The sequence below is a fragment of the Anopheles coluzzii genome, chromosome 2 (assembly GCF_943734685.1).
Source record: "Anopheles coluzzii chromosome 2, AcolN3, whole genome shotgun sequence".
NCBI classification, from domain to species: Eukaryota; Metazoa; Arthropoda; class Insecta; order Diptera; family Culicidae; genus Anopheles; species Anopheles coluzzii.
In genome coordinates this window covers 94,323,810-94,339,694 of record NC_064670.1, presented here as the reverse complement: position 1 = coordinate 94,339,694, position 15,885 = coordinate 94,323,810, and the positions used below count along the sequence as shown (strand labels likewise).

General features: G+C 43.4%; 2 protein-coding genes across 4 annotated transcripts in view; both read left to right on the top strand.

Annotated features, from left to right (window-relative positions):
* Positions 1-15,885, top strand: part of LOC120952542 (cell surface glycoprotein 1) — a 106,535-nt gene that overhangs the window by 70,523 nt on the left and 20,127 nt on the right. The gene's annotated exons all lie outside the window — the stretch shown is intronic.
* LOC120952029 (uncharacterized) lies at positions 2,739-15,298 on the top strand. 3 transcript variants are annotated; one of them, XM_040371096.2, is made up of 7 exons: positions 2,739-2,851; positions 4,151-4,411; positions 7,425-7,565; positions 11,206-11,353; positions 11,425-11,651; positions 14,101-14,300; positions 14,366-15,298. In XM_040371096.2, the coding sequence occupies exons 2-7, from the start codon at positions 4,288-4,290 to the stop codon at positions 14,624-14,626; spliced, it is 1,101 nt and encodes a 366-aa protein (XP_040227030.2). In that variant the 5' UTR covers positions 2,739-2,851; positions 4,151-4,287; the 3' UTR covers positions 14,627-15,298. The 3 variants fall into 3 exon arrangements, with proteins under 3 accessions (XP_040227030.2, XP_040227029.2, XP_040227031.2); XM_040371095.2 differs by having other exon boundaries at positions 11,425-11,720; XM_040371097.2 differs by having other exon boundaries at positions 2,741-2,851; positions 11,425-11,501.

Below are 15,885 nucleotides of genomic sequence, written 5' to 3'. Positions count from 1 at the left end.
TTGCCCTTTCGATTAGGGTTCGCTTTTCTGCAATTTTCTTTGTCCTTCGAAATTCATTTTCATTAGCCTTTCGGTGGCCCCCCGTTTCTCTCGGAGGCTAATGGGATACATCTTCGTGTGGGTATTTGTAATTGCTTGCGCAGCTGGGGGGTAGCTAAAACAAACAAAAAGCCACATCGATTGATGCTAACGATCATTTTGCATTTCACCCTACAGGGATGAGTTACAATGTTGTCATTAGTTTTTTATTCCTTTATATAATTTCATTTAATGGAAAAACAAAATTAATAATAACGTGTTTAAACAACCAAATAATCCGAAACACCATTGTATCTACATATTTCACATATTTTTGTTAAAAAAATAGTCAAAAAGCACAATGAATGACGATGAACAACGCAACGCTTTAAAATTCCCCAAACTGTCTTAATCTTGCCCAACGATCGGCACAACCTAAATGTTTGCGATCCTCTTCCCAAATTCACTCGCCGTTTCACGCTAAACCCTTCCTGCAACATAATCGGTGGGTACCCGATAGCCGAAACTTTCACTTTCAACCAGCAAGCTCAACATGTTTTCAACTTCCTAATCATGAGCGATCGTCTTGCCTCTTTTCGGGGCGGGAGCATTTTCATTCGATTACTTCAGCACTGCACGATCGACTAGACAGATTAATTTAATCCAACAGTCCATTTCCAACGTCTCTCACTCAGCCATACGAATGCACTACCGCTCGATCAGGTTTTCTGATGTGTTTTTTGGGGTGACTGTTTGCTTTCGATACCGCAGGTTGGTTGTGATGATTATGCGCCTAATTTAAATTCTGCCAGTAGTGTTGCTCCGTACGAGGGCAGGATTTCCTTATCCTATTGGTATTTGAAATCGTCACGTAAATTTCATGCTCTCTTTTATGCCAATTGGGGAAGTGTTTTGATGATAGATAGTGTTTATTTTAGCGAGACGAAACTAAATCTCTGTCTAAATTCACATCTAAATTCCGTTGGAAATAAAAAATCACATTGACATAAGAAACTATGTATAGTCTCATCATTCAATTAAATGTGCACCATCAGCCACAGTTACAATAGTTTCGCCAATCCCATTTCCCTCGATCAAACTCGTTTGGCCTCGAAAAAAAAACGCAAAAGTCTATCGCCACAAACCAGACTGACCTACAAAACGGAACTTGCTGCCTTCCTTGTTTTGCACAAAACCAAACCCCTCATGTCCCTACCGGTTTTCATTAGATAATGCGTGACCAGATCATGCTTCCTTTCTTCTGAACCGATGCGCGAGCCTCCGTCTACGATTGTTAACACAGCACGTACCAAACCCTTTTCTCCCTATTTTGTTTGCACCGCATCCTATCTAGGGCTTGTAACCTACAACACATACGCGCGAGACGGGAACATGTTGTGCGTGGAGCGGTCCATCACCGACCGACAAACAGGTAAATGCCCATTCCGGAAAAGACGCAGCGGGGACGCAAACCGTGCGCGATCGATTGTTGCTAAACGAAAGCAACATTATTAGCGATCTGTATTTGCGATGCTTCGGCAATGAAAAATAAGGGTGGATCGTCTTATTGTTGTTGTTGGCTGTGATCAGTGAACTATGGAGAAAGGAGACGCCAGTGAGTGAAGTGTAGCGCTCACACGTACGGCTAAGGTATCTCTCATCGGCCGCTTTTTCACGAGGCCGGTAGCAGATCAAAATGAAGCGGTGATGAACATCATTATGCTTCATGAACAAAACTGCGCCACAGTAGCTAACAGACAAAATGCAACGCTTGCTGAGTTTTTGTTTGCACATTTACCCCTATTGATCTCAATTGATGATACTAAAGCAGTGAATAGTTTTAAAGGGACAAATATTAAGCCAATTTTAAACACCATGACTACCATGACACAAACATTCAAGAACATTCAATAATTATTCATATTTTTTTACATATGAATAAACAAAATAGCTATTAATACGATATTTGTGAAGAATGCAGCAAAATGATCCTTAAAAACAAAATTTTGACATACTAATTGCATACATTTTGGCGTTTGTTGCAAATGAACAAATTTTAAATATTGAGCTTGTAAATAGTATGATAAAGTCTTGCTTTAAATGTTAAATTTTATATGTTTAAATGATTAAATATTATTACTTACCGATTGATATTAATTTAAAATGATTTAAATATAGTTTTGACACACAAATTGCATATATATAAGCTTTAGGGCTAAATTTAAGAATGAGTATGAACAATCAAATTTGCAATGCAATTGTGCTTCACTATGTATTCCTGTTTTTTCAGTATTATTGTTAACTAAATTTCAGGTCATAATAGTTTAATTATATCCTGTTTAACATAGGATTAAATCAAGTTTTTCGACAAACCTCACCACAATCGTACATTTAAATCCGATTGACAACGCACAGCATAACCGTTAACGCCAAAACAAGGGCCTTGGTCAAGGTTTGCTCTCGCGAAACCCTCCTCGAACCTTCCTCAACGAAAGGGCTCAAACCATCGCTCGAAAGAAAGCAAGCGAGAAAAAGAGCAAACATATGCACACACCTAGCGTCACCGAACACAAGCGTCGAACCGATTCCCCAACGCTCGCTGCTCAGCTGTGCCAAAGAAAACGGAAACCTTCTTCGGGCGCTCTTTCACTCACGCTCTTTTCTTCGCATCAAGCGGGCCCCGAGTGAGAGCGCCCACTTCCTATCGTGTCTTTCACTCGCGTATCCGCCGTCACTTTGCGCGGCCAGGTTTATTTTTTCTGACACGGCCCCACACTATAAAACCGATCGTCCGGAAGCAGCGCACGCTTAATATTACGTTGATCTTGAACCGGTACGTATCATGGGCGAGCTGGACCGTTCATCATTGCATGGTGGATGGGATTGGTACAGGAAAAAAAAGCAGACGAAAATGTGATTCTTAAAAGGATGCAGTTTTCTTTCTCGTGATTTCAAACAAAATAGTGAATAGTTGGACAAATAATTCAAATATTTTGGGTGAAAAAGTACATACAAGTGCAAGCAAGTTTGAGCAGTTTCGTTCGCGTGCAATTATTCGTTGTAAAACTGTGTATGTGTGCATGTGCGTCGTGTAAACGTGATGAGACTCTCCCTTCCTAAAGGGAATTGGATGCTGCAGCTCGAGATCGCGTGTGTGTGTGTGTTTATATATACACAGTGGACAGTGGAGTACAAGCACGAACACAAGCGAAATTTCGAACATTCGAAAACAGGAATTCGACCGAAATCGGTGTCAAAAAATTAACAAAACAATGCGTTTTTTTCTCTCTCGCTTTCCTTTCGTTGCCCTTTTCCTGCTGGTGTACCAAACGCACTGAAGCCAAACAAAAAGTTTTTGGTGTTGGTGTGGACTGCCTGCGGTGGCATAATGTTTATGCATTTTTTGAACGCTTCGTTCCACGGTTCGGTTGCATTTCGTCCCGCCGGATGGATTAATTTGAAACTGTTTTCCCCCCTTTTTGGGGGTTTGACCCAATGCCCCTGAAACACTTAATGCTGGACTCGGTTGCACGAAGATGTAGATGTAGAAAGGCATTCCTTCACTCTACATTAATTGTCTTGTAATTGCTACCCTGTGCTTGTGTGTTGATTGATCAAACGAAACATTTCGACCTTTCATTAAATTCTAACAGTGATCCCATAACCTCACACGATCATTATCGCTGCTGGGGCTTTCCTTTTTACCATGTCCAGTTACGCTACTGTCCAAAAGGGGTGGCTGCCTGTCTGCCTTATCAAAACGCTCTCCAGCGCTAACGGATCGTGTCGCACCCGTAGCGTGATGATTTATCTGATCGACGCCCGATCTGCCGGCCCTCAATTACACGCACTTCACGGACGCTGGGCACCAGCGCGGAAACTAAGCTTTGAAGATAACTAAGCTGACCCGCTTTTCGTCGGTCGCACAGGCGCAGTGAAATTTTCGAACACCCGTCCGCCCGCCAATAATAGCAATCTTCTTTCCCTTTACAAGCGTATTTCTCCTGGTGTTTTTTCTCTGGTCTCTCATATCGCTCAATGTACGTCATTTGCCTGATTATTTTTTCTTGCATTATTTTTCTCTCTTTTCAAATCGCTCCACAATGGAATTGTGGAATTTTCGACCACACAGCGTCGCGATCGGAAACGTCGCGCCGAAACGCCGTACCGGAATCTTCTCTTGCCAAATACGAAGCCGGAAGTGTACACCTGTGAGGTGTGGTGTGTGTGTGTGTGCGTGTGTGTATACGGAGAACCAGCTGACCAGCGATGATTAGCATAGGCAGGCGGAACGAGCGGCGGCCAATGGCGGTCGGGTTGGTGTGGATCGTCCTCATCGGAGTGGCCGTTGCGGCGCAGGAGCAAGGTGCCAATGTGAAAGTGGAAAAGTCAGGTAAGTGCGAGCGTGATCGAATGTTTCTTAGAATTATATTGAACGTTTTAGAGGAAATAGAGCCTAGAAGAATCTGTCGCATAATTTCAAACACTAAACTAATGAACAATAATAAAGCTGCGCATAAAAACAAATTGATATTATGCTTTTTATTAGCACTTACCGTACTCAAAAGGTAAAAAATCAATTAAAATTAAAATCACATTCAACATTTCTTCAGAAACAATTTGCGCGAATTGAATTAAGTAAAGTACCAATCGCCTGCCATTCACGATCACAAATATTGAACCAGCGCTGATGCGAACGGCGACCGCAGCGCTGGTAAACAAATACCTAATCACACTCACTACCATCATAACCGGTGCCGCTCGCCTGCAGCACACCCATCAGCGAGCTACCGATTCACGATCATTTCCCTTCCACGCGGTGATGATGAGCCATTAAGCTAACTTAAAGCCATAAACTTCACCATGGTACGGGCGCTTCCAGCTGGAGATCATCTTAATTTCTTCACCACCACCAGCACGAAGGAGAAGCACACACAGGCCCTTTTACGGTCCCTATTAATGGAGCTCTTGCATGCCCGCTGCAGGCACGCAAATCTTTAAAAAAAACCGTCCGATGCATTACATGCTTCTAATTTTCTTCCTTCCTACTTAAGCACACGCTAAGACCCACTGTACCTCGAAACGTTTCACGGGCAAACAAATCAACCGTACCGTACCCCTTACGGGCCTTTGGTAGCGAGGGGGTTCAAAACTTGTGACCAAAACATTATTCACACTACCCTAACCCGGCGCGAGAGTGGTTTTACTTTCTACTGGCTCGTTTTGGAGACGGGCGGTGAAATACAAATCGATGTTTGTTTTGTATCGTCCGGCCCCATCCCTCGCTTAGGCAGTGCTTTGTGCTGTGGGACGAAATTGGGCGCTGGGAGAAAGTATACTACAAATGACGGAGGCTTGTAGGCCTGGGCAGTGGTGGATTCCGCGCTAAGAAAGCGCGTGAACCGTAATCATGGGATGCTCTCGCTTATTCAAGCTAGCTGATGACAGGAGAGTTCAAGGTCGTATTCCATCAGACTTAGATTTGATCTTGCTAATAGGGGTACAACATTTGTTTCTCCGTTTGATAGTACGATGATAGCTAAGGTTAGGAAACAGAAGTAATGTATTGGCTCTAGGAACCTTCCAGAAGCAGTGTAGACCATTATCTAACTTTTCTTGCAGTTTTTATGTTCTCAGTAATGAATTTTGTTAACATTCAACCTTCATTTCATTCATACATACACTTTCAAAAGAAGAATTTCACCTCTATTTTACGCTACAAAACACCTACAGCTACAGGCCCGATTTGACCTGAATGACAATTGCAAAAGAAAAGCTTCATTTTCACCGCTTGGCTACATTTTACGCACCTCGACCATCGGAGTCCTACATTTAATGCCGGCACGAAAGTGAATCGTAAATCAATAGAAATGCTACCGTTTGGCTTTACGCTCAGCTGCTTGTTGAAAAAAAAGAAGCTTGCCAAATACGAAAGGCGGGAAAATCTTCAATGAAAGGTGGAATGAAAGGAATTTGAATGAAATTATGTGCTTTAGTTGATTTTTACAGCACAATGTTACTGTAAATGCAGCTTATTGTTTCTGTATTTTACGCACTCAATCGAATCAATCGAAAGATTTCAACTCACCAAGAAGCGACGAACCTTTGTGCGACGAGCAGTGACTTCAATGTATGATGATCCCATCGATTTGACAATGCGTGTAGAAAGTGAACCGGAACAACGCGGGAGAGGACTCATTTAAATGTTGCAATAGAATGCGGATGTCACACATCGGTGTTGTGAATTAATTTCATCTCATTTGCTTTTCTCGTGTTACTGCAAAACCAAAACGGCTAGATAATCCATATTGGTTTGCGTTATTGCGCCCATATAAAAGGCCATCAATTAAACTACACTTCCGCTTATACCACCCACACACACACACACGCAACGGCCTCAAAAAGAATCCACTCCCGCGCACAGGTACACACTAAAAAAACGCTTTCACTTTCCTGCCCGCCTAAACCGTGCTGCGTGTGCTGAATCATCGAGAAAGAGTTTAAATCTCCCTATACCTTTGCATGCCATCTTGCCTGGAGGAAACGAGCGTTCCTCGCAGCGCGTGACCTATTTCGATTGGTTCGCGCGCGAATCCTGTTCCTCCAGGCAAGGCTGTGGCCTACATACGGGATAAACGGGCTTGACACGCTTGCAAGCCCTTGATAACGATACACCTTCCTATGGCGCAAATGGGTGTGTGCCTTACATCATTCCGCCGTACCGATTGCAAAGGCTTCCCGTACCCGTTGTTGTCTAACGGTGCTGCAAGCAAGCAAAACCGGACCCATTCGTTGACATACACGCTCGCACACTCGGCCCGGCACAGAAGTTGTCATAGTCCATATCCGTGGTCGCCTCGTGGTTTGATCTGTTTCTGTTTTGCGCTCTACGTCTAATTATTGCTAATCGGCTGCATAGCTTTTGAGATCCTTTCTAAGGCACTCACTCACACATCGCTCATCATCTTTGTTTTTCCGCGTCCAATGAAGACACGGACAGGGAACGTGACAAAAAACGCTCCAGCAAATGCGTGTGAATAATTGGAACAAACCGAGAAAATGGGGCTGCAACTACTGCAAAACCGTACACCGTACTACATTTTATTTCCCCTTGCGGCAGGCTGACAAACTTGCTCCAGCACGCCGAGCAACGCGGCCTATCTGCTCCAGAATGCGGTTTACTAAAACGGGAAGATCGGAAAACCACAAGAACCACCACCGAGACATCAAAACGGTCCCTTTTAATAAGGTCCCATTACTTCCTTCCCTAAACGAAGGTGTAATTTATCGCTTGCGCTTAGGTCTAAAGAGCTGTGCTTTATTGCATGCTCTCCCCCTCCCCCCCTGTCGCGTTAACTGGCTATTATTTACGATTATTTTCCTTCTATTTATCTCTCTCCTCACAGCTACAGTCGATTCTTCAGCCCTGCTCGAGGCGGCGCTCTGTGCGGTCAAACCCAACCCGGGCCAGTGCGTACGGCAACAGGCCGCCCGTGTGCTGGGCAACTGGGAAGACATTCTAAACGCCAAGAAGATGGAAATGCTCGGTAAGTGTTCTGGGCAGAATTGGACTGCCTACTTCACATTCAAATCTATTGCCCTTTAGAACCCTCTCATTCTCACCGCCACTGTAAAACTAAAAGCAAAGAATTTATTAAAGACCCTCTATATTGCACAGCTCCTAAAAGGCCAATCTAACGGCAATCGGTTTATGAATTTGTTTTTTGTTTCGCTTTCGCTTATTTTGCTTTATGCAATAAGCAAAATCGGCGATCAACTCAGAACGTTCTCACCATCCAGCTCACGATTTGATGCTAAAGCCTGCTGGCAAAGGGATAATGAGCTACTTCTCGTGGAAGTGATCGTTAGTTCCTAACGGAAAAGGGGGTTGATTGATTTTCCTCCAAACCTCCCGCACGAAGCGGCGATAACGACTTCATTAGTGGTGTTTTGCTTGCCCATCATCATCATCATCATCGCCATCATCATCACCATCGTTTGGGTGTGTTGATGAATAGGTTTTACCGTTCGATCGGCGTTAACTGTTCAACTGATCGGTTAAGTTAAGGGATGACCTACTGGCCTTTGTAAGGTTGAGTGAGATACACTTCATACTTGTAATGTGACATAAATCAAGCGGAAAATCTTCTGAAAAATAGCAACAAAAACATATTTCACGCGATTATTGTATGAGTTTTTTACTTAAATTTATTACTTGTTTTTTTTTTATTCAGGAGGAAACACGTATTACTTTCATGTACAAAACTCTCATACAAACAATTCCTGCTTTGAATTATTACTGCATATTTCAATTTTAATAACGATCGTTAGTGTTAATTAATGAACAGACTCACCTTCAAACATCTTCTCAAACAATTTTCATTTAACCTTTCCTCTTTTTATGGACAAAATCACACAATATATCTTACACTTTCTATCACTTAACTTTCCACCCACTTTGCCTACTTAATAAAACAATTTGCAATGTTACAATTAGCCAGTAAAAACACACCCAAATTTGATCATGCTTTGCAGCGAAATAATAATCTACAATGGGACTCATTTCGGGGGAAACTCCCAAACCCTCAATAAAGCACTAATTGTTAGGCCCCAATTTTTGCAAATGACCCAAGTGAAGTGATTGCACTGGTGTAGCATTTCAAACAGAAAGATAATTATTTAGAAATCATGTCGTATTTCATTTGCACAAAATGAGCTTTCTCGCTTGGTGTAGTTTTGGTGCGTTTGTAAAGACCTTTTTTGGTAAGTTTGGAACCTCATGTTTCGAATGTTTGAAGTGATCAATCGGTGTCTATTTGTCTGACATCGAGCCACTGTAGAAGATAATGATGTCGAATATTCAATTAAAAACAACTTTCGCTACAAAAGCTTCCGCGTATCTTCATTTTTCATTTTCTTTGACCCTGGGCATTAGAGTGAATTTCCCTTTTTTTCTTGTTACCGAACAGCGTGTCTCTGTACATTCCCCACGAACTCTAATGTCATTCCGTATAAAAAAGCGACAAATGCTTCCTTTTTTCATCACTTGCAAGCATCCTTCATTCTCCATCTCCTTGTTTGCAGCAAGATTTATTTCAACAACAACCGACGAACGATTTCAATAATCGTGCCACTGGGAAAAAAGCACCCCTGCGCATACGATAATTGTACTCCGATAAAGGGCTTCTTGCTAAAGAAAACAGCGGGATTCCGGTAGCCTTACCGGTACGGTTCCACCATGCCACATTTTCATTCCACCAGCACAGGAAAAGGTCATCTTCGTTCGGCGTTTGCAGCATCGATCATGATCGTGCCTGGAAATGGAAAGTCACAGACCTTCTCACGGCGTCTACCGCATCTTCCGCAGCCGATTGCCGGGCTTGCCAATACCGGTAGTCCGCCAAACTATCGCCATTGTGTTCAATTATGCTGCTGCCGAATGCACCATCCACAGACCATGATGATCTTCTCCCTCGGGTGGTGTGCAATGAAAGTTTACTGGACGAAATAGTTTGAACTAGGCAGAGCGTGATCACTTTCGCCGCCCACCGACACCGTTGCGGCACTAGAAGTGATTCTCGAAACGAAAGATGCAACATACCCGGAAGATGGCACCCCGTATGTGTGCTTTCCCTTTTGTGTTGATGTTCGTTTGGCGACAGCTTTTTCTATCGTTTCAGTTTGCACATCCCCAAACAGGGTGGCCTTTCCGATTTGGCATGTTTGGTACATGCGTTTATCTGGAGAGCCTGCGGATAAAAGAAGCTAGGAAATCGGGATGCATGTACTGCATTCCGTGCAAGCGAAGGTTTAGAAACTGATGTCTTTCCCTGCGAAACGACGTGTTAATCCGACAGCGACGCTCCTGCGGAATGTTGACTATGTGGACATGTGTGGGGAATTGAGGGTGGATAAAACGCATGCTAACAGATATCTTCTGTCGTGCTATCTGGGTTAGAATGTGGGTAGGGAATTTTCATACCGAACTTGAAGAGCTTGGGAAAGCTTGATCGAGGACACAGGAATTGAAATATGCACACCAAGTGAATGTCTTTCGTTGGAGTATTCAATCAAAACCTGTTAGGATATAAGGTACTGAAACATTCTTGAACTATGAAATAGGAAACATTTCGACTTGAAAAAGTATGATTTTATTTAGACTGTTTAGGCAAATTAAAAGTATTAGGAAAAAATCTACTGCATTCTAGCATTTATAAAACTCATAACGAAAAACTTTAACGTTATTGCAAACAACGAACCTCCTTTCTAATATCGAGGAACATTATTACTTCCGAGCATGATATACTGATGACAGTTCAAGATGAAGCCACTTTCATAGATTCACCACAATGACCCACAACCGGACACTAACCGGTTTGTCAAGCCTATTCAGCCTTCGGTGCCATCTCGCATTCATTTGCTTTTTTCCGACCATCCACTGCCACACTTCCTATCTAGCCTTTCGAGAGCATCCCGCCGTCAAAGGTTTTTCCCCGAAATGAACAGCCACACCATCCATCTGACCCGTTCGGCACGGAATAGAATCTAGATCGAAGAAACGATTGGCGTAGGCCTGTGCCCGATCCGGGCAAATCTTATCGGTAATTGGAGCAAACTGTAAAAACAGGAATAGCAACGGATCCACTTTCAGCGCATCGCCGCAGACTTTGCCAAACGTGTTTCTAGCGTGGCAAGGCGCGAACGAACCTGCTCGTACGGTTGAACCCGTTCGGAAAGTGTTTCATCATCCGGAGATATGAGGTTAAAGTGATTTGCGTTGATTAAGATTGTGCAAATTCACTTTCATCGGCGTGTTGAGAGCCAGCTTTATGAGTGTGCTGGAATGTTCAATTTGTGGAACGGTTGTAAGGAATGGAGAGTGAACATTGCTGGGGGAAATGAGGATCACTTCCTTTGAGGGTTTCTGGCTTGAGTACAGTCTGAATGCTCTAGTTAATCTTAGTTTGTGCTTTTTTTAGCACTGAAAAGGTTTGAAACTGTTCAATCGTAACTGTGCGACTTTTACACTATCAAACATGCAATAAAAAGAAATTAAACTATTTAATTTAGCCATAATTTCAAATAATTGCATAAAACCATTAATTTTGTTTTATTGGTGTCTCTCTGCTGTACCGAATTACGAATAACTAATCGATATTTTTCCTCTTTAATTTTCTTTTTTCCCAGCCGAAGCAGACAAGGAGGTCACGGCGCGACAGCAAAGCCGAGGTCTCAGTGATGCTGAGATTGCACGAGGCAAACCATCCACCCTGATGCAACAGATCGAGACGGGTCTCGGTGCTCTTTCGGAATTCGTTTCGGAAGGTGTCGATGAGTGAGTTTAGCGCTTCCTTCTAACTGCATCCAATACGCAATTTTAAATGCATGTTCACCCATCCCAACCAGATATGTATCCGACAAGGAGGAGGGCAAGGAGGAGGAAGCCTCATCGAAGACGCACATCCACCATCTGCTGAAGCTAGGTAACGCAGCCGGTCCGGCCCGGGACGGTGCCCCCGTCGGGCGCGCGGACGCCGACGACGAGGACTACCGCGATCAGCTCGCTGCTGTGGAGGATGGTTTGGTGGATTATGCTGGCTTGGCGGGCAGCCCGGATAAAGCACTTGGTAGAGGCAAGCAAGAGGGTGACCAACTGGATTATGGGTTTGGTAGTGGCGAACCTAGTGCTGGTGGTCATGGAGGTGGGTCTCGTAGCGCCATTGGCGGCGACAGCGGCGAAGGCGATAGGACGGCTACGACTGGCTACGACAGTGCGGTACAGCAATCGGCATCGGCGGCACGGGAGCAGGAGATCAGGCGGGAGATGGTGACGGGTAGCGAGCGAGTCCAGGGTGAGGTAGCAGAGGGGCGCCGTTTGGTTGCCACTTCGAAGCCGGCACCGACCGCCGCACCGGCCGTGCGCTTCGTAGACGATGACGTCGGTGGCCTGCGAAGACGACGTACGCACACCAACGGGCGAGACCTTTTCTTGCCTTTCTATGCTTTGAGTACATTGGGTCCAATTTTGAGCTAAAACACCAAAACACCACAGAAATCCCAGCAAAACTCCCTACGACCCCAACCACCCGTTCGTTGAGACTATTGTATGGGGAAAGGGTAGTGGTCCCGGTGTTTTTTGACCTTTGGCTCCATATGGAGCTACGCTCCAGAGTTCCTTCTCCTTGTGCAAAGGCATTGAAAGCCACCCAAGTAGTACACCTTTTTCTTGAATATCCTTGTAGTTTGAGGGTACACTATTTCACTTCCAAATCTCGAAACAGGACTAAGAGAGGAGTGTGAATTGTGCCATTGTTCCCTTTAGTTGTTCCTTGATTTCTTGAAATCAATCCAAACAGATCAATCCGATATGATGAAACAATTTACAGACAGAACACATCCCCGTCACACGCGTAACACAGGATCAGAAACACCCGTTTACACACGTAAGGATGAAACGACACCAGCTCCAACAACACTTTCCACCAAATACTCCAGCCACCAACTACACCATTTTTCCAAAACTTTTTGTTTACGATCTCACTGTCGCATAAATCTACCAAAAATTATTTCAACCCAAAGCAAAACAAAAAAAATACCAGCAAAATCCATTGGTCACCTTCTGGGACGGCATGTGCATGTGCATGAATGGTTTCGGAACGTGGCTAGTAACAGGGATCATCATCCACTAATTTGGCATGACAAAAGAGTGTTTTATGTTTCGGCCAACTGCACGCTTGCACGTACATTTATCGCTTATGCAGCAACAACAACAACAAAAACTCTATCATACAATCATATACATTTACCCAGACATACACACAGCTCATCAGCATGTTTACACCTACCACCACTTCATCCGTCACACATTATTACACCGCAGCACGCTGCAAGCAGTTCATCATATACTCATTATCCGCTTTATCATTCGATTGATCATACCTGTCAGGGCGAGATGCAGCAGCTTTGCAAAGCTCTCGCCATTATCGCCTGCATGCATCGGCAACCCGTGTTCCCATCACGTTACCATCGTTTTTGTGCCATTTCGTAGTTTCATGCTTGATTTGTTTTGTTTGTTTGTTTTGTTTTGTTTCGCCATCTGTTGTTCCGTTTGCTTTTCTCCTATTTTTTGTTTTGTTTTTGTTTCTCCTTGTACAGCAATCTTTGCGTATGAGTTTTTTTGTGTGTGTTTTTGTTTTAGGTTTTTTACTTTTTTGTAATGTGTTTGTATTTATCAAGAAGTTTTTTTTATTTTTCATTCTCTTTTTGTGTTTTTTTTTTCATTTAAATGAGATATTATCAATTAGATTACGATTATCAAAAACGTTTTCATGAAACTATTATTATTTCAGTTATTTTTTTCGATATCAGCAGTTCTCTATTGTGTTGAATTTAATGTTTTCTAGTTTTACTTAACTTTGCATTCAACCTATTAAACAAGATAATCAATTCCACAAAATTATTGTGATATATTACAATTCACACGAAAAAAAAACATTCAAACGGAACGAAACTAAAACAAATCTAAAACAACCGCATTGAAATCATCATCCTCATCAACATCATCCAATACAACAAGAAAGATGCTTTGAAACGCTTTTTTGTAGCTATTTAAACTTAATCCATTATTAACATGTTGTAGTAGAAACCTCATAATTGTCTAACAGATAGAAATTACCCAAAACCATCCCCCTAGAAAAAAATCTAGCTCAATTGCTTTCATGTGTGTTTGTGTGCATGTATCCAGTGTGTGCTTTTGCGTGTGAGTGTGAATGTAGCTAAAAAAAAAACAAGCTAACGCATGATTGTGAAGCGTGTGCTTAGTAGTAGCAATTTGTTGCTTTCGTTTTGCTAACCGTATCCGCAGTAGATATCCGTAGTTCCGTACTAACGCAAAACATACACCCTGGTTTGGCAAGCGCAAAATAATTTTATTAACCATTGTTTCTACTTTTTACCTTCCTTCCTTTCATCCCTTACAACCGAATATCGAACCCGTTTCTGTTCACATTCACTCCGAATGGCGCAACACAAACTGGTGCTATTATTTCCCCCAATTCCCACATTAATACACACAATCATTAGGCAAGCGTAAGGGCAAGAAGAAGAAGACGTTCATGAAGCTGTTCATTCTGGGCGCGGCACTGAAGGCCAAAATCGAACTGCTGCTCAAGATCCTGTCGTTCAAGCTGCAGCTGAAGTTCTTCGCCGTTGCACTGATCGGTCTGCTGATCAACATTGCCCGATTCTGGATCGATTTCAAGAAGCAACCTTCTCCACAAAAGGTTCATCAAGCGTTTTCATCAAGCAGGCTCATCGTTTCTAACGCACCACTCCCTTCCACTTGCAGGTGATCTACTACGAACATGCGCAGCATCAGCATCACTACGACGATCACGGTGACGGTGATTTCGGTGGCTACTGGAAGCGATCGCTGCACAATGTCCATGACGACGAAGGTCCCAGCTACCCGGGTGGACACGATCGTGCGGAGCGTTACGACGAACCCTACCTGTACCGCAACCCGAAGTACACCCCGTCCACCAACCATTACGCACCACAGCTTGCCGATCCGCACGCGATGGCGTACCAACAGCAGCGGCCATACTAATAATGCAGGCGCGATGCGCGTACGAACGCGAACCGCATTTTCCTAGCACTGGGGTTACGTATCCCACTCGAGAATCCATTCCATCTTTGGTCCAGTTTGCGTTAGGTTGAGAGACGCTTCGCGGAGCGAGAGGCAGGCAGCATGTTTTATCATCACTCATTATCATACTGTCATTTTTTTCATCGATTTGTACAAATTTCGAAAGGGAAACGTACAACACCCTCCAATGTCTAACCCTTCCAGGATGCTGCCAGGAAGTAAGGCATTTGCTTTCATTATAAAGCACTCAAAATTCCAAACACCTAGAGCTAAAGGATATTGGAGAGAAGGTTGTGCATTTCTCTTACCGCTTGCCTTTTGCCGCGATTGTACGGAAGAGAAGGGAGAGAGAGAGAAAACACTTAACGGATTCTGGAATACTCGTGTAGCTCACCTACGACCATCTGGCTAACCCCACAGCTGAATGGGCGTTGAATGGTGGGCCGTTAATTTATTAAAACTGTTAATTTATTGAAGTTATTTATTTGCTCACCAACTCGACCGTTTAGGCTAAGCCTAGCGGCAGCAATCGAACGTTTCTGTTCGAATGGTTTCCCAGTTTTTCCACCCCTGGTTTGAAGTGAATTAATGTTAATGTTGTAGGTTACAAATAAAGCCCTTATGAAACGAAAATACACCCAAACGCTTTAGGCGCAAGCAGCTTTTAGAGTTGGAGACTAATGAAATAGAAGCTAAATTGGTTGAAATTAAATAGCAAGCTTGATTTGACGACTGATTCATGTTGTTGACTTTTCATTTGCTTGTGCACCGTGTTAGCTGTTATAAAGCCATGAAAATTCCAGTACTTTTATGCATTCCATTGGAAAACTTTCATGGAGTTTAATTACCAGCAATGATCTGCTTGCTCGCATAAAGCTTGGTCGCAAAAGTCTTGGTCGCCAAAGTATTGGTCGTAAAAATCTTGGTCACAGTCTTGGTCGCAAAAGTCTTGGTGGCAAACTTCTTGGTCGCGAAAGTCAAGAACAAGACTTTTGCTATAAAGAGTCTTGGTGGCAAACTCTTGGTCGCAAATGTCTTGGTCTCAAAAGCCTTGGTCGCAAAAGCCTTAGTCGCAAAAGTCTTGGTCGCAAAACTCTTGGTCGCAAACTTCTTGGTCGCAAAAGTCTCGGTCGCAAAAGTCTGGGTCGCAAAATTCTTGGTCACAAAAGTTTTGGACGCAATAATCTTTGTCGCGAAAAACTTGATCGCAATTTTGACAA